Source organism: Megalops cyprinoides, chromosome 20, assembly GCF_013368585.1.
Source record: "Megalops cyprinoides isolate fMegCyp1 chromosome 20, fMegCyp1.pri, whole genome shotgun sequence".
Taxonomy (NCBI): Eukaryota; Metazoa; Chordata; class Actinopteri; order Elopiformes; family Megalopidae; genus Megalops; species Megalops cyprinoides.
In genome coordinates, this window is record NC_050602.1 from 24,085,421 (window position 1) to 24,104,257 (window position 18,837).

General features: G+C 41.3%; 1 protein-coding gene across 1 annotated transcript; it reads left to right on the top strand.

Annotated features, from left to right (window-relative positions):
- Positions 1 to 8,022: 8,022 nt before the first annotated feature.
- On the top strand, positions 8,023 to 11,315 carry LOC118795630 (glutamine synthetase). Its single transcript, XM_036554258.1, has 7 exons — positions 8,023 to 8,108; positions 8,881 to 9,065; positions 9,343 to 9,504; positions 9,598 to 9,744; positions 9,849 to 9,976; positions 10,183 to 10,382; positions 10,506 to 11,315. Exons 2-7 carry the CDS (start codon positions 8,900 to 8,902, stop codon positions 10,822 to 10,824), a joined length of 1,122 nt encoding a protein of 373 aa, XP_036410151.1. The 5' UTR covers positions 8,023 to 8,108; positions 8,881 to 8,899; the 3' UTR covers positions 10,825 to 11,315.
- The last annotated feature ends 7,522 nt before the right edge of the window (positions 11,316 to 18,837 follow it).

The following is an 18,837-nucleotide window of genomic DNA, read 5'->3' on the forward strand; positions in this document are numbered from 1 at the left end:
AACCAACGGCGCGTCACCTTGGTCAGCAGAGTCAGCTGTCGGACAGCTTTATGGAGCATCTGAAGTTATCCGTTTAATGGCCACGGCAGCCTTGTCTGCAGAGAACATATTTCATCGGCACTGAGGGTAACAGATGACCACCATGCAGGGGCTGTTGGAGGTGCGTGCTCTGAGGCCCGTAAACGTATAAATGTCACTTCCTGTAGCCACATCCGGACACAGTGATGGCAAAAAATGGTAATATTTTTGCAGCACCCCCCCCGCAATCCCCTCCCCAATTGCTTTGGCACTCCTCTTCCACTTGTGGTGCATCCCTAGGGGATAGCTGTGCTTAGGCGTACAGGGATGTGTTTTTTTTTTTTTGGGGGGCGTAAGGCTGGGGGAGGATCACTTTTGACTGAGTTGGTTTGGCTGTCCATTCTAAAGATTATTATCTTTAAATGTGTATTATTAATTATCTTTAAATCTGTACAGTGACTGGGCATGGTGTTGTGGTTGCTGTCGGCATCGTACCCTGAGATCATAGCCTTAGTCCTTGCCTCCTTTAAATGCACTGCAGTTGATTAAATATATCTGCTTCAACCTTGGAGTGTTATATTCTTTGCACAAGTGGTCCATTAAAACTATTGTGATTTTACTGTTTTCTTTATGTAACAGTGAGGGACAGTCAATACAAGATTACATGAATAAAGAAATTTTCCAAAGAAGTGAATACTAGAACAAAGCCTCATAAGTGTGAGACATAAAAGACTTACACAGACAAACGTCCAGGCACATTAGAGGAACAAATCCTCAAGCAGTTTGAAAAGATTATGGTTTTACACGCCTCACACGGTCATATTTAAATTCATGTATATCATGTACACTGATCTTTCCTGTAACTATCATTCAAAAACGGAATAACTATCACAAACGTGACACTCCACTCCATCCTCAACCTGACACTTTTCCTATGTAATTACTAATTGTTTTTTTTCGTCTCTTTCCAATGAAATGACTAACTCAACCAGATGCATAATGTAAAAAGTTACTGGCTTTTGATGTAAATTAACCAAAGCGAACACAGCATTTGAATAAAATAAAAGAAATCACTGTTAACGCTTTCTCAGAGCCCAGGAATACACTGAGACGCTTTTTAATTACTTTCCTGTGTCTTTAACAATGGTCCAATTTTACAATGAGCAAAAGGATTCTCAACTGGCCTGTCCTAGTTATTTGATGTTAAAAACACCCTTATTTCAAATTGCTATGTAGATTAATTTTCTGATACAAAAGACATTGTTCTGCATGCTAATTTGCCACCATTCATATTGTGGAAACCAAACCTTTTTCATTGAGACATAATTAATAATGGAATGTATGCTTTTATATGAAGTATGTAGACAGAACCGAGGTCATTATGTTTTTTAAAAAGGGGAGACTGATAACCACCGTCATGGCTATTCACTATTGTACTACATACTTAATTGCTTTCACATACCAGAGACATTTAGCAGAGAACAGAGCAAACAGTTATAAGTAAATGCAAATGAATGTCAAGCCACAAAAATAAACACTTTAGGGCATGTTGTATTCTTTCCAAAAACAGTGGGTGATGCGTAAGAACTTGAAATCACTGATGTAAAAGATCTGTTTTGGCAAAGCTTGCGATATGTCAATCTGTGGGGGGGAAAGGAAGTACACGTATTGAAAAGAATTATAAAATAATTCCACTAGTATTATTTTATTATATTTATAATTATTAAATAATATATAAAATATGTTTATATTAATGTAAAATACATTTTAAAGAATGAGACCTGTCTTACATTCATTTTAGGGAGCCAGAATTCTGATGGGGAGTAGGCGCCCTCTGGCAGTGGCTGGTTGGAACTACAATAACACACTACTACTGATGCTTTTGTACGTGCGTGCGTGCGTGCGTGCGTGCGTGCGTGCGTGCGTGCGTGCGTGCGTGTGTGTGTGTGTGTTTGTGTGTGAAACACTGACCTGCTGATGAAAAACTGAGCTAAACACATGGTACAACTGTGCGCTGAGCAGGGGCAGTGTAAATTCTCCTATGATTGGGGAAATTTCATTAATTAAACCATTAATTCCCTCTAACAACCAGATTTAAACATTTCAGATGACATTACTACAACATTATTATGCTAATAATATGCAGTTTCATTGCTGCTAATTTAACTAGAATTTGAGCAAGGCAGCAGTAATCGAAAACAAAACAGCAGTCAGAAGAGTAGGCAAAATCATGTACCAGTATCATAATCATTTTGTCTCTTGCAGTTTCTGCTTATTTAATTTTCAATGTAGAACTACAGCGGAATCAGAACAATTGCATACATACACCATCTTGAAAGTAAACAGTGGTTTTCTCATACAAACCACCACTTTACAGCACACTGTGCTTGGGATAGACTATTACAAAAGACATTTCATTTCATCTCCATATCTCCTACAGTTCTGTTGCCTGCTCATTACTCGTTCAACTTCTTTCCACTTCTTTTGCAAAATATCAGAAAGTAAAATTAATCATGAAATTGAACTTAATAAGCTTGACTATCTTTACCTCAAGTGATCTGATGGAAGATTGAATGCAGTGAAGAGACAGAAGTCACTCTGTATGCCTCAAAGGGTTCACAGACTTTACATGTATTAAGGAACTTGCGGATTAGTGCACAGTTATTTCCAGAGAAGACTAGACCAGGCATGCAACTACAAAAATATTATTTAATAACTGCTGCTGTGCATTTTTGACAACTCTTCAAAATAAACCTCAATCTCCCTCAACACACTGTATCTGCTACATCTGTTAACATTTGCGACATTTTTCAAAAGAAAAAGGAATATACAGCTCTCACACTAAATGTCAGTTGTAAAGCTATTATATGATTTCTGCCATCATCACAAAACTGACCTTTAAGTGTCTCACCACACATTAAGGGTGTAATTTCAGACCTTTCTCCTCTTTCCCTAATCCTGACTTGTAAATCACTAACAAATGCTAAAGTGTAATGGAAATTTATGCACTAAAAATCTGCAGCAGTGAAAAAGTTCAAGTGTTTCCACAGATTGGCCTGTTCATTCTAGGAGAGAAAAAGCAGCACTTGGATGGGAGTTTTGTCATTTCAAAATAAAATGGTTCATAAATACATATTACCGCCTCCACCCAACAGACTAATATATCAGCCTTCTCCACATTCCTGTCCTGAAACTCTGAGGCCAACGGCAGTATGTCTCGGGTATTTACAGTGATACGTGCATTCTAGCCTGTGTTTTTATTGGTCCTTCTTCAACGCAGGTTGAACAGAGAGCCTCCTCCCTCAATCCTTACATCCTCCAGCATCAACAAAGCCTGGGTCTCCTAAGAGAGGGAGTCACACTTCATAAACTAAAGAGCCGGGGCTCACACACAGGGCCAGGAGTCCCTCGTTCTCCTCACCTGCTGCGTTGATGAGTTTTGGCCACTAGGTGGCATTATAAGCTCATAATTTTCTCTTCCTTTCTCCTTCATCTTGCCAAACAAAAGATGACAAAAAAAAATCCCACACATCAAAAGCTAGACGTTGCCAGCAGCGATCACTGATCTGGAATGTTATATTAGGCTGAGTTGATCATTGTCACACCCATATTATGCCATGTCTCATGAGGATATGCGTATACTACCAGATGGGAGAGAATCTGTGTTTCTCTACTTCATCTAGAAATGCATCCTTAGAGGAACAAAGACGAGCAATAAATGCAGTAAATGTAAAACAGAAACTGCTGAGTAAATGATGAAATTCAGTTCATTAAGTCAACATTTTGCAGAACATGTGAAAACTGAGAGCCCCCCCCCCCCCGGGTGGCTGAAGAGAATTTGGATTGTGTCAGTGTGTTTCTTGACATTATCGTTTATGATTTATTCACGAACCTCAATGCAGTATTGATGCAGATGATCAGACGCAGGGTCCTGAAGCAGTCTTCCAATGGTGTGAGGTTGATGATCTATCCCCTGCCACAGGCTAGTGTGACCTCTGACCCTCACAACCCTTCACTGGTACAGAGGCAATCAAACACACCTTACCAGGAAGAACAGAGGCAACCAGACAAGCTACAGCCAGGCGTAACAGAGGCAGTGGAACATACCACAGCTAGGAAATGGCCTTGATCATTTCCAGACCTCGTCAAGACACCTGCAGGTTCACAGCAATAAAGAGGAGAGACAGTTGTGTTACAAGGATAAAATGTTCCATAGACATGGGGGGGTGGAATAGTCCATTGTTTACCTACGTGAATTCAAACTGTTCAGTTTTGCTTCATAAATAATCTGGAATGTACCGGAATGTACTTCCCTAAAAACAAAGGCTTCTGACAAATCCTGAAAGAAATTAATTCCAATTTGTTTTCACATATCTCCTACAATATAAAGTTGTGTAATGATGGGGTGTGGAGGGGTCAGATTAAGTCCACTTCAGCGCCATGTACCTTCTTTGAAGGCTCCCTGCAGGTCAACCCAAAACAGCATTAATACTTACTGTCTCACATGGGGTGCACATGGAGACACAGAGATAGGAGAGGGTGATGAACATGGCAAGGAGGTAAGGAGAAGGTAAACTTCACGTAATCTCCAGAGTGTAACTGAGACAAGGCTCAGCTCCCACTGGTCTACAAATGCAAATTCCCACCCATCTGCAGATGTCTGTCATGAGCTAGTCAAGCATTGGCCACTGGCAGGACCCTAAACAGCCTGAGCCAATCATTTCATCAACAGAAAGAGTCAAAATATTCATTATTACTGGCAGCTAACAGACGCTCTTATCCAAAGCGACTTATATAGGTTACCATTTTTTACATGTTACCCATTTAGACAGGCAATTCTGGGTTAAATACCTTGCCCAGTGGTACAACAGCAGTGCCCCAGTGGGGAATCAAACCAGCAACCATTTCATTGTGAGTCCTGCTCCTTACCACTATGCTATACTGCCGCCTGCATTGAAGACACTTTTCTCTCCTGAGAATCACTCAATCGCTGATCAAGAGGTATGTTCTTTCATGCTCCCCCAGTCCTCCTTTGCTCATTCCTGTACTCATAGCAGGATTTATGGAAGGGTTTAAGAGCTTTCCGTGAGCTCTAATATATGGTGATTTATCCTTTCCAAAGAGTCCCTCCTCTGGTCCCATCAGTTGCCTTTAAAGGCAAAAATGACCCATGCTGATTAAAGTATTGTTATTATATGATACACCTTTTACCAGACACACTGTACAATGAAACTCATCGGAAATTCATTTGCAGAGCAAGGAACCATTTCTGTTTGCTTCAAGTACACAAGGCATTATTCTGTTAGCATAATTTCCACCTGCCTTTGGCAAAATATCAATATTAATCATAGGATATAGCTATCAACGCAAAGTATATTTGTAGTAGAAACATAACTGCACTTAAGCACTATTAGCCTTTTATTCTATGAATCATAATGTAATTTCTTCATTGACTGATGAATAATTAGTCTTGTCACATAGGCGTTGAATAAATTGGGATTTTACAGTTACCTATTACCTGTTTGTGTGGAATTTCAGGTCACTGTTCTCAGAGAGAGAACACAGTGGACTCTGTCCAAAACTTTATCAAAACTTTACAAGGAGATTGACATATAACCACCACTGATGGTTGAATAGGAAATGCTGCAGTAAAGGTAGACTCAAAATGTGCTTACGAAATCCAACGTCACTGTTCGGAAGATCTGCCAATTCTTTGTCAATATTTAACTCTTAAAGAACTGACATAGAACTGTTGAAATACTGTTAAAATCAGCCATGGGCATAATTTATGGTAGGGACGGTGGGGATATGTCCCTACCACTTTTCTGATTACCAAACAAAAATAGTTAGGCATATTAATGCTATACTAGTGGCTAGTATACTTACCTAAAATCATGTCCCCACCACTTTTCAAATCAAACCTACACCCTTGAAATCAACTTAACTTCATATGCATTGAAACACGTCCGCACGCACGCACACACACACACACACACAAATATTTACATTCTATTCATGAGAGAAGGCCTCAACTCTTATACATGCCCATTGACCCCTTTGACTCATAGCTGTGATATAGACGTTGAAATCAGTTGACGGTGCCAGTTGCATCTTAACTTTTTTTTAACTGACATTTACAGTTTTAAAAATGAAATCACAGAAACGTCAAAGCCATCGGTGTGAAATGCCGCCAATGTCCAACACCAGATTCATTAACACTGCAGCTATGGCTATGATCCGATACTCGGTTATTTGTTGAAACCTGCGAGTTTTATTGCTTGGCCACAACCTAAGGCGTCTACGTAAACCTCCGATAAAAAGAATCAGAAATCGAGTGACTTTATTTCCAGGACAAAGGAACTCACAGACATGCACTCTTAGATGTACTGCGTACCACATTTGAAAGCCGTTCAATCTTGTGCTATCAGTCAGCTCAGATTTCATCGGCTTATCGTTGATGTGAGTGAGCATGCTAATTGTTTTTCACATCTAGATAAGAGGAGTCATGAATTTAAATGGATCAGCGGCCAAACAATAGAATTTTATCTTTGTTTTTTTCTGTCAAGCGCTGTTTTTTTTTTTTTTTTTCTTTTCCTTTCCATCAGTTCAGTTTCATTCATTCTGACTGTTTAGGGAGATCAACAGAGGTCGGGTACGCTACTGGTTACAACATTAAAACTGTCCTCGATTACATTAACTCAGGTCTTTGGTGTAGAGTAGACGAAGCTCAGATGCTCTGAATGCGAACTGTGATATAGGTGTTGCCCTGAAGAAATGCTCTTCGGTTGCACACGTAACCCAGAATTACGTGTGCAAACAGAAGTACTGTTTGTCTTGTCTTGGATATTATATTTTCTCAATCGAACACAGTTTTTCAATAACGTGTCAACATGAGCTTTGCATCGCGTTTTTTTTTCGGTATTTTGTCTGGCTGTGGTTGCATACTCCAGGCTCTTAGAACTTCGTGTGCTGACCGGACGGGGCTAACTCCAGGTCAGCCAAATTTAGAAATTTGGCCATACTCATTCATCCCGTTTGTCTAGGGACCGGGAATTCTTTAATATGAAAGTACATCTGGTACAAATTTAGACAGTGAAACGCAATATTTTAGAGGGAAGTGGCAGGAATCCCGCATAAACCAGCTAAATGAGCGACAGCATGTCCATTTAACATCGCGTGCGAATGATTGTACCACAAATGTAACTACAAATGGAAGCGACGGACACGAACCCCAACGACCCGCTTAAAAATAAGGTTTCAAACCGTCTTGCACTTTGCTAATGTTTTTGCATCACCTGACCCCCACAAAGGAACATATCTGAACAGCGAGTGGAAGTTTCCATGTATCCCCCCATATCTTAATTATGACTCAAGTATATTGTAAATTTCCATTTTTGTAAAGGAGTGCCACAAAATCACAAGTCGGGTGCAACTGTTCTGAATCATTTCTTACATTGTTTAATGTATGTTGCACAAAAAACATCATCAATTAATCAGACTGTGACTGAGTGATTGAGCATTATGTAACAAAACAAAGAGACTATCCGTGTTTTCAAGGCAGAACCTGTTTTGCCTGTGTTTCATTTTATCGCCACTGGGTGGCGCTTTTGTTTTGATAGTTACGGTAAGGTTTTTACATTTTATATACAGCCTACATTTTATTCGTAATGAAATAATGGTTATATTGAATCAGTGATGTCACTTCAACCGTTATCTCACAGAAATCATAAACAGATTTCCACGGCAATGTTTCCATATATCTGATACATACTGTAAGATATTCCTTTGACTACAACCATTACGAAAGCCGCAAAAACGCCACACACTTCAGGCAGGGGGCGAAACTACTCCGCGCTTTTGTTCCCGTCCAATGATATCACCGCATGTGCTTTCCACCACCTGAACACGAACAGATCATGTTTCTGTCTGACCAATCAGAGACGCCGAGATCCAATTTTCGACATTATAAATTTGAGCGTAGCATCAGTTTCGGAGCTAGAGGATGAGAGAAGCACAATCGGGATACTTGAAGGAACACTACAGGACTCACCCGTCCGACTTCTTTTATTTCAATTACAAATTTTTGTCAGGTAATCAGCTGTGTTCTTAATCTGTCCATCACCTTTACGTTTGATTTGTGCTCATTTTGAACCTGAAGTTTTCTCTCTCTCTCACGTAACGTAGATGTGTAGTATTGCAAGTTTATGTAGGCTATCGATGTATTCGTCAGACATTAGTTAAACCTGTAGCATTTACGTATTCATTACCCTTGCTACAAAAGTTCTGACTTTGTATAGTACTCAGCGTACACAGTGAATCGTTAAAGTACGAGCAGTTCCTGGAAGAAGTCTTAGCCTAAGCTGATGTAATACTCTGATTAATTGCAGTAATGTAACCATGACTACAACCAGGGTGATGTAGCCTACTGCATTGTTAGTAGTCGGAAGTTTACCGTAGTGTGTTCGCTGCTGCGTTCCCTGATGCGGTGTTTCGCACTGTTCTTTAACAAGGGAAAGCCCGTCCATCTTTGACATGTCCCTGGTAATGGATGCGCTTAAAGTTGTTTGCTCTAAACAACCTCGTTAGTATTTGCAGTCGCGAGGAGATGTTCATGGTGTGTTGTCTGCTCACGTGGAATTGCATGCTTCCTTTGTCTTGGCTGTTTGGCTTCGGATCTCTCAATTAGACACGTTTTTGGATTCGACTATTTTAGCCATCGGCTCGTCCGTTGTTTAAAAAAATCTTATTTTACTGTGCTAGAAGGTTATGTCGCGTAGTACCCACATTTTAGTCCTCGTAACGCTACATTTCGTATGTGGCATGGCAGTGAATATTTCTGATCACATCGTTTCTTCATTTCAGGTGTCTTATAGCAGTTAAGATGGCCACGTCTGCCAGCTCCAATTTGAGTAAAGCTGTTAAACAGCAGTACATGGAGCTCCCCCAGGGAGACAAAGTTCAAGCCATGTACATCTGGATTGATGGAACAGGAGAAGGACTCCGTTGTAAGACCAGAACCTTGGATTCTGAGCCCAAGAGCATTGAAGGTAGGATTGGAGTGTTTGGCAAGTTACAAATATTTGCAGAATGTGTGGTGTTCAGATAAATGTATATTCAAGGTTTTTGTGGAGACATTTTGCTTGGTTTAAAATTCTGCAAATGTCATTTGAATTTGAATTACTGTTTGAATGCCAATGCAATAGTCCATGTAAAGCTGAAGTTGAGATGTGTAGATATTTGGGTAGTGGTTTGCACCCGTACTGGACAAGAGGGCAGCAGTCTCAGATGACTGGTCATGACCATAGTTCTCTACTTCTGTCTCAGATCTGCCTGAATGGAACTTTGATGGCTCCAGCACCTACCAATCAGAGGGCTCCAACAGCGACATGTACCTGATCCCATCAGCCATGTTCAGGGATCCCTTCCGCAAAGATCCCAACAAGCTGGTCCTCTGTGAGGTGCTGAAGTACAACCACAAGCCTGCAGGTAGAGGATGCTCTCATCACTGGGTCTTATGGATGTTGTGTCGCTGATTTTTAATGTAACCAGGATTTAATACGTGGAACTTGTCTAACACAGAAACCAACCTCCGCAAGACTTGTCAGAAAGTGATGGAGATGGTGGAGAACCAGCACCCCTGGTTCGGAATGGAGCAAGAGTACACCATACTGGGCACTGATGGACATCCCTTTGGCTGGCCCTCAAATGGATTCCCTGGTCCCCAAGGTGAGATTTGACCTGGTTTGAAACTGTACTAATGTTCAACATTAAGGGCAGTGCTCTGGTTTGTTGTACAGGCCACACTTCTAAGCAGCTGGTTTGTTATGCAGGTCCTTACTACTGTGGAGTGGGAGCAGACAAGGCCTATGGACGAGACATTGTGGAGGCCCACTACAGAGCCTGCCTGTACGCTGGGGTTCAGATCTGTGGCACAAACGCAGAAGTCATGCCGGCTCAGGTGAGGACTTGTGCTGGTTTTGCAGTTTGACAGATTCCATTAGTAACTGTACTCCTGTTCAGGTAGTATGACCTCCATTAAGACACGTTTCCTGATTAAACAAGATTAATAGAGTATGGGAGAGGATATGTCCATGCCCCCTAATGACATGCATTTTGATCTGCATAGATCAAAATCGGTGCGATAACTGCTACATTTTGTTTTAGTGGGAGTTTCAGGTCGGTCCCTGCGAAGGCATTAACATGGGAGACCACCTCTGGATCGCACGCTTCATCCTGCACAGAGTCTGCGAAGACTTCGGCGTGGTGGCCTCGTTTGACCCCAAGCCCATCCCCGGGAACTGGAACGGTGCTGGCTGTCACACAAACTTCAGCACCAAGGAGATGCGCGAAGAGGGCGGGTTGAAGTAAGTGTCCAAATCCTGACTGCCTTGCCAACAGCTGCATTAATTCTGAGATGTGCTCAGTTGAGGTTTTGTATGTGTCCTCAGTTGCTAAAGGTTTTTTTTTTTTTTTTCTCTCGTGTGTAGATTCATTGAAGAGTCCATCGAGAAGCTGGGCAAGAGGCACCACTACCACATCCGTGCCTACGATCCCAAGGGGGGGCTGGACAACGCCAGGCGCCTGACTGGCCACCACGAAACATCCAACATCCACGAGTTCTCCGCGGGAGTGGCCAACCGTGGCGCTAGCATCCGAATCCCGCGCTCAGTGGGCCAGGAGAAGAAGGGCTACTTTGAAGACCGCCGTCCCTCGGCCAACTGCGACCCCTATGCCGTCACAGAAGCGCTGATCCGCACATGTTTGCTCAACGAAGAGGGCGACGAACCCATGGACTACAAGAATTGAATTATTCCCCAGAACTTGACCTCCCCCTTTACCTAAACATCTCACCCCCTACGCACACACCCATTCAGTCCCATGTGTCTATTTTAAGGACCGGAAGGTCTATCTAGTACTGTACGTTTTGCTTCTCTAAGGAAAAAATTTGTTTGAAACGTCTTTCGGTAGCTCAAAGTTGACTGGTCAACTTAACACACGGAAGTAGAATTGATCGATCTTAACTTTTCTAGAATATTCAGGGGATGTGGTGGCAGCCAAGGTGGTCTGCTCAGGTCGCTCTAGAGGAATGGACTCAGAAGACTTGACTTCAATATTTGTCTGAGCTCTGCCAACCTAGCCCCTGTTGGGGTTTTAATGGACTAAAATACTACTTAAAACGGAGACAAACATTAGGGCATCCATAGTTTTGCTGTAATTGTCAGGTGACTGAAGTCACTTCATTGTCATGGCTAGTTCTGTACTTGTGTATTGACCTGCCTTTCAAGCATGTTTAATGTAACTAACACTAACAGGTATACTTAAAATCCACATTTGGACTCCCATTTCTTTGTCGTGTACGGTACACTGAAGGGTCCAGGAAAATGTGTTGATTGTGTACATGTGGGTCCCTTGTCTACAGTTTAATTCCTAAACTTGATTCCTTCTTACTGTCTGGCCTTTTAGGTTTGTTTTGGTTTTTTTTTTTTTTCTTTTTTGCACCTGTTTTGGTAAGTCTTGAAGTTGCTGAACCTGGTGTTTTTTATGAAACAACATTAAAACATTTGTTATATTTTTACCACAACTTGAGTGCTTCCTTTTTTTCTCAAATGTGAGGCCCACTGCAATGTTTAATGTAACACTTGTTCTACACTTATGTTCTATTGTGCTGGAAATTGCTTTGGATAAGAGCGTCTCAGAAATGCATGCAACGTAAAACAATTTAAGGGATGGCGAATGTGAAACGTGGCTGACTCAACTCATGTTTCATCCTTGTTGCTTATGTTCACAGTGTGGGTAAAGGCGTTTTCACAGACCAGGTATATTGGGCCAGTCCGGATTTGCAAGCCTTATGGATCTGGTGGACTTTTACCCTGCTACTAACATGTTCTGTTAACCACTCCATGAAGTTTGTAGGGTGTTTTTCCGGCTACCAAGTAGCCAGCAAGATCCGCTGAGTACATGTGGAATTTCACCTGACATCGAACCTGCCAATTTTGCCTTTGACAGAAGTCTTCAAGATAAAAGGAAACGTTTTGCTAACTAATGCAAATGAATTCTAGTTTACAAAAGAAGCCTGATCTAGTTGAGGGTCAACAAACGCTAAAAGAGAATAACCACAGGAGTTGGACCCTTTTAAAGACCCAGTTTTCTTCAGGAGCATTTTATGAGTTGCTACAGTATCAGTCCGGCAGTGCAAAAAATTTAACCCTGTGCTAAGGGGAATCGCAGCCTGTAGAGACAAATGCATGATATGGATCTTCTGTGTGAGTTAGGATAGACAGCCAGTCATGCAAACCACACTACCCACCAAACAAGACAAGGGGGTCAGAGCTGAAGCCTGGCACATTCTGCCTAAGAAAAGGTCAAACGTTGCTCTGCGCCCCCTTTGCAGGGGAACTCTTTTTGCAGTTTCAGTGAGATGACACCTGACAAATGGACACTGCTCACTGCCATCTGCCAAGCTGTCACACATTGTTTGCTGTTCTAGTGTTTAAAGCATCATGGGGAAAAAAAGATTAGAATTGGAAACCCTGTGCCTGAAAGCATGCTACATTTTAGTGAGGCAGTTGGGGGAAAATATAATTTTGGGAGATGCAATTATCATTCACTTACTTGCGTTCAAGCAATCAGCATTTTCCTCTGAGAGAATTTAAGAGTATGGTCTCTTCAGCCTAACCATCATGTATTTTTTCCTTTAATGGTTTGATTGAAAAGAAGCCTATGTTTCTGTGTTGATTAGCTCTACATTGTAGCTTGGTTTTCTGGTGTCTGGTTTCTCTAGGAATCACTGTGTTCCTGTTCTCTAATATGGGGAAAGAGCTACTTGTTCTTCAATACGTATGGGTGGCAAATACCATTATGTAGGCAGAGTAAAAGGACAGTCTATACCATTGCCACTGTTTTATTAAGCAGTAAAAATCATTTGGTAAATGTTTCAGTATTTAACTGCATGCAAGAAAAGGAAGGCACAAGGCACATCTTCTGACAAGGCAATCTGAGGACTGTGTCATTTCATATTTGCACCAAACAGCTTTGAATTCAGAGTGTGGAAAAGCTGTCCCAAAGCCTCAATGCCTGCAAAGTCGAGCAGCTCCTTGCTACATGTCCAAGAAATCTAAGATTGCTTTGTGTGTAACTGTTAATTCTGTATGTTATAATGGGCTGTCTCCACTGCAGTGCCTACATTTTTATAGTCAGTTGACCTTATAACATATTGGAATAGTTACAGGTTTTGGTTGCTAACGTTTATGAACTTATGGAGCTTCGTAAATATTTCTCTCTGTCTCGCAGAGGCTTGGATGCAGCTGACGCAAACAAAACATATACGCTGATCTATGATGACTTGTGCCCTTTTCCAATAATGCCAGTAATCAAGAAGTTCCAACATTAAAATCTGTTGAGAGACTACATACAAGTCGTTAAGATGCTGTCTCAAAAGTGTAACATTCGCCCATGTTTATTAACTTCTGATGAAACCGTGTCCATTTTCGGTTGGCTGACTCTCAAGAGCCAAGCAAATAAATAACTCAATGAAAAGCAGTGTATCTTGTATGGATTACGCTGTGATATGCTTATCGGCGGGAGAGGTATCCAGATTGAATGAAATGCAAGAAAAAAACAAAAAAAAAAATACTGACTCAGCAGTTTCCAGTGTCCTTCCCAGCTGTTTACGGTGGTTTCCTGGTACTGACAGCAGAGAATTTATCAGAGTTTTAGTATGACTGATCTTTTCTGAATTTTAAATAGAACTACATGGTGAAAAAGCAGGTAAATCTCTCTGCAGACTACCGTGTATGGCAAAACAAGATGACCTTGCACAAGTAAAGGGGATCTGTTTAGCCTGTGGCTAAACACTTAGCCTTTGCCTTATCATTAGGGGATTGAGCCTCTGCGCACACCCCACATTATCTTGTTCCCGGTTCCCAGAACATAAACACATTCAGAGCCAGCTAACTCTGGGGGGAAAAAAAAGTCACACCGCACAATGTAATACAGAACTCATGCCTGAAGAGCGTGTCACTTGTTGACTTTTTCTGCCAGGCAAACATAATCTGCTAGACAAGTTCATATTTGTCTTTTTCTTTTTTTTTTCTTTTTGGAAACGTTAGAACATATCTTCTTGAACAAAAATATTTACTTCCCCTGTGCCTCCTCTGTGAGGAGGGGGTTGTGCTGGCAAGTTTTCTGTGGGACCTTTTACCTACATCTCCATGCCTTAACAACAGAAAGGGAACACCGTTCTGTGATTGGTTTGCAAAACCTAAAGTCAGCCAATCACAAATCAGAAGGGGCCTCAATTCTCTCTGTAAAGAGGAGCATGGAGATTCTGTGCAGTGGGAAATTGCTTTTTGTCAGGTCCTGTTTTCTGGATCACTCAATCTTTTCAGTCAGTGACACAAAATGAATTGTCCCGCATTTGGCGAAGACAGCAAATAACATGGCAATCTAAAGCTTCAAACTAAAAGACAGCCTTTTCAACTGTTGATCAGTTGCAGTTATTCTCAGCTGTTATATAATTTATTTACTTAGCACTCTTGCACAGTTTTAGGTGACAGAAGCCCTAGCAAGTACAAGTACAGCAAACAGCATAAAGTTCAGCTCAAGTACAGCACATATTTTAATCGTTATTACACTTACTATCTGCTACAGTATTTCTACTACTCTACTGCAGACACAGTTTCTTCGGAACCCAGCAAAATGTAATATGTTTCAAAACAAATGTGATCTGAGATGCTCATGAAATCCCTACACAGCTTGTTTTTGTTAAACAAACACAAAACATATTTGACTGGTGTCTTATTTAGGGAACTGAAGCTCATATTCAAAATGTATGCCATTAAAAGGATTTTAAGCATTTGCATGCCTCTTTCCTGTCTAGAGGCCTTTGTTCAACTGGTGATATTATTATTATTATTATTATGAACGCCCCGGACTCTTGCATGTCAAGGGTTAAACTTCAGGGCAGGGGGGCTGGGAGGTACATCCATCATTGAGGAACAATAAGCCCTGTGCTGGGTGCATGCAAGACAAAGCATTGGTTCAAAAGTGCATCCGATCAAGTCACAGGAATCACAGAATGCCCAGTGCAAAACAGATCACATATGAACGTGTCTCAATCCACAACACAGTGCTATGATAACTTCTGCTGCTGTAAATCTTGTTAAGACAGTTTGATATATGGCAGTGTATGTACTTCACTTCCCTGAGGCTTCCCAGGCTGTGTAGTTTCAGATTAGCACAAATTAACTTGTGGTAGTGCTTGAATCGTGCTGTGCTCACACTCACTGGTCTGGGGGTGTTGTTAGCCTGGTCTGACACTGTTGCTCATTTAACTTGAATGGTTATGCTTCTGTTCTCTTGTACTGGAAGTTGCACTAGGTAAGAGTGTGTGCTAAATGAATGTAATGTAATATGTTGTGATGTAAATACTTAGCAGTAATTACAATAAATTAACAAGCGCAATATAACACACCCTACAGTAAAACAGATACACAAATAAGGGAAAGATTCCAGTCATGACTGGAAAGGGGAGCTTTACAAACTGCTTTTCTGATGATAAAGTGAAATACCAATGAATTATATATCACGACAAATTTTTATTTGAATTAGTGACTACACCTTGGTGAATTGTGCAACAAATTCCTGATTTAAATAAATTAGTCCAGCCCTCTTTTTCTGTATTTGCATTTCGTGCCATATAAAAGAGCCAGGTCTGAAGCTTAGAGTAGTAGCTTTTAGAGTAACTTCCAAAAGAAATAAAGTTTTGGTTGTTGTGTAGGCTTGGGGTGAGTTTGGGGTGAAACATGCCTGTGGTCAGAAGCTCAAAATGCAAATAAAATTAACTGAGTAACAAGGCAATGACGGGCAGTCCTCAGTCTTACAGGAAAGTCACGCCAGGGGAGGCTGCAGTCTTTGACAGGGCCCGTTTTTTTTTTTTTTGCCATTTTTTAAGGCATCAGACCACAGCTTAGCGTGACTCTGTCTGAGGTGACATTTGAAATGACGTTCGGGTTTGAATGTTTGGATTTTTGTCATAACAACATCAATGACACAGAGACAGAGGGAGACAGAGAAGGAAACACGGGGGGGGGGTTATGGAAAGAGGGCAGGGATCTGTAAACCCATTCAATTTTGTTAGTTTCACTCTTACACAGCAAGTATGTCTGAATTTCCCTTTCACAGCGGGGGTGGGTGGGTGGAGTCTGGGAGGGGGGGGGTTCAGACTGTGTGCCGTTCTCTGAAAACAGAGGAAGTGTGGGGCCTCCACATATTCACAGCCTGATTGGTCAACACAGATATGAGATCACTCCTACCAAACGTCTAGGACAGAGATTATTATTATGCAGGGGTCTGAGAATAGGTCAGTGGGTCAAAGAAGGAGCTATATTGAGCCCTAATGTAAGCTACACTGAGCACGTGTACATTTCCTTTTTTTCAGGAGAGGGATACACCAACATACAGATCAAAGACAGGCTATCGTGTAGGTGGAGCAGTGACTCGCTGGGGGATAGTAACTAACAAAAGCAGCAAGGGGGGCGGGGGGTTTCTCCTCTCCTGTAGTAAACATCCTCGGAACTGAGGTGGAACATGTGAAACTCGCTGGTCCTGCCGAAGGCAGCCTCACCCAAAACGCAACCAAAGCCTTCAAAACAAAAACAAGCACAGCACACACAAACAGTGCTCCCCTCTGATGTGCTGTATCTTCATGTGCACTTAGTCGCTCAGGAGATGCTCTTATCCAGAGCAGCTTAGATACGTTACAACATTGACATGTTATCCCTTTATACAGCTGGGTATTTACTGAGGCAGTTGTGGGTTAAGTAATGTGCCCAAGGGTACAACAGCAGTGCCTCTGCAGGGAATGGAACCAGCAGCCTTTGGGTAACCACCCCCCTCTCTTTATCACTACATCTGTATCTTCTCTCCGTAACAGCCACCTAAAAGCAGGAGCCTTCAGAAACACTGTACCTTTGAAAAATGCAAGCGCAGATTACAGCGTTATTGGGACAAATAACAACAACACAACCTTTTCTTTATTAGAATAAAGTGCTGTCTTCAATTGCCTGTGCTGGAACAGCATATGACCTATATAAAATCTAACCATTTTCAGAATTCATATATTACAGGGGAAAGCAACTCCTTGTGCCAGATGCTTAGTCTCTTAAAAGATTATCTTTACACTGGTATTAACACTGTTGAATTAAGAAGGCTACTTACTGTAATACACTTGATAGGGTACTGCAGTTCATAATGTCTTAATGGCTCACGAAGGTTCCCCTTTTTGACTGATGTTCTTGTCGAATTATGAGATGTTATTCCTTAGATTTTGATCATAAGAGTTGGAGATGATGTTAAACGTAATGAGTTCCTTCAGGGCTGGGTTTTTCATTGCTGAAATACACATTTCAATTGTCTTTACATTCGTTTTCGCAGAAATAAACTGCCCAAATAGACATAAAATATAAAGCAAAATATAAGTAAAGTAAATAAAATATAAGTAAGCCTTTTCATTGATCAAATCTATAATGTAGAATATATGAATATCAATGCTTAATAATTTAACATAGTTATAACATAAGGTCCTAATTTAAAATAACAATTGTGAGAAACCTAGCATTAGTCACATTCAGTCACTAAACTGATTGAGATTTCCCTCATACCTCATTCCCTCATACAAAAACATGATTGCTATGCTCTGCTGAGCTGTTTCTGCCATTCAAAACAGTCCATCAGCTGTTCAAAGGAGCTCCTTCAGAAAGTAAACATGGACATTTGAAACATGACCCTGGTGCTGAAAGATCTAAATGTTTCTACCATAAGAGTTATGTTTCTGTTTTGATTTATTTCTCTTGGGAAAAAAAAGAGATTAGCTAAAACTTCTACGCTCAACACGCAGTCCACTTCTACACAGTCCGTTCAACAAGTGTGTAAAGGAGAAAGTAATAATAAACACTCCATGCTTTGTTGTAGCAGTTGTTATAGGAGACCTGAGGCTTTGCAAAGCATCCTATTAGTCAAGTGAAGGTACAGGGAAGCTCTATCAAGGTGTAATTCAACCCGTGTTCCCAACTACGTTGGAATTGTGACTCACGCTGTCTGATGACACTGTTGTCGATAGAGAGTGCAAACATCCTTTAGCAGCACATTGGCTCTCTGGTTACCCAGAGTACTTGGGCATTGTTCCAAAGGGGAAGAGCTGAGTCAGGCCTGGGTTTGGTCACAGACTGACGAGCAGTGAGAGATACGAGAGTCATGTTATAAAAACGGATCGGCAACCCACTCTCCCTGCGCTTTTTCATTCATGTATCCACCGTTTTATCGATCTTTCTCTTCTCGCTTGTGTTGGAGCCCACTCCCAGGATGCACTGTGGCCTCTCAGTGCCCTCTAACATCCTTTCCGCTCATCTAACCACAGAGGGACCACCTACTTTTACTGTATCTGCGCTCACACATTACACAACGCCTCTGTGCTTCTGCTATGAGCTCTGTTGGGAAATGTGCTGTGAGTTTTTGGAAATAACGGGAGAGCGAAAAAAAAACACTATTTTCAATGCAGAAAGCTACACCCCAAATGAGGCAACAGAAACACATGTATATTTTGTCACTTAGGAGATGCTCTTATCCAGAGCGATGTACAAGATGTGAATACATATAATGTTACATTTTACATTCAGTAGACATTCTTACCCAGAGGGACGTACAAGATATGACTGCGTATGACTACGTTACTTTTACATTTTTGACATTTATCAGAAGCTTTTATCCAGAGTGACTTCCAAAGCCGAACACAAAGTACATCCAACGGAACAGCGCAAAGCA

What these genes read in the sequence shown, in the direction of transcription:
- LOC118795630 (XM_036554258.1), top strand. Translation starts at nt 8,900, where the DNA reads ATGGCCACGTCTGCCAGCTCCAATTTGAGTAAAGCTGTTAAACAGCAG. An exon ending in GTACAACCACAAGCCTGCAG is followed by an intron (nt 9,505 to 9,597) that starts GTAGAGGATGCT and finishes TGTCTAACACAG; the next exon opens with AAACCAACCTCCGCAAGACT. An exon ending in CAGAAGTCATGCCGGCTCAG is followed by an intron (nt 9,977 to 10,182) that starts GTGAGGACTTGT and finishes ATTTTGTTTTAG; the next exon opens with TGGGAGTTTCAGGTCGGTCC.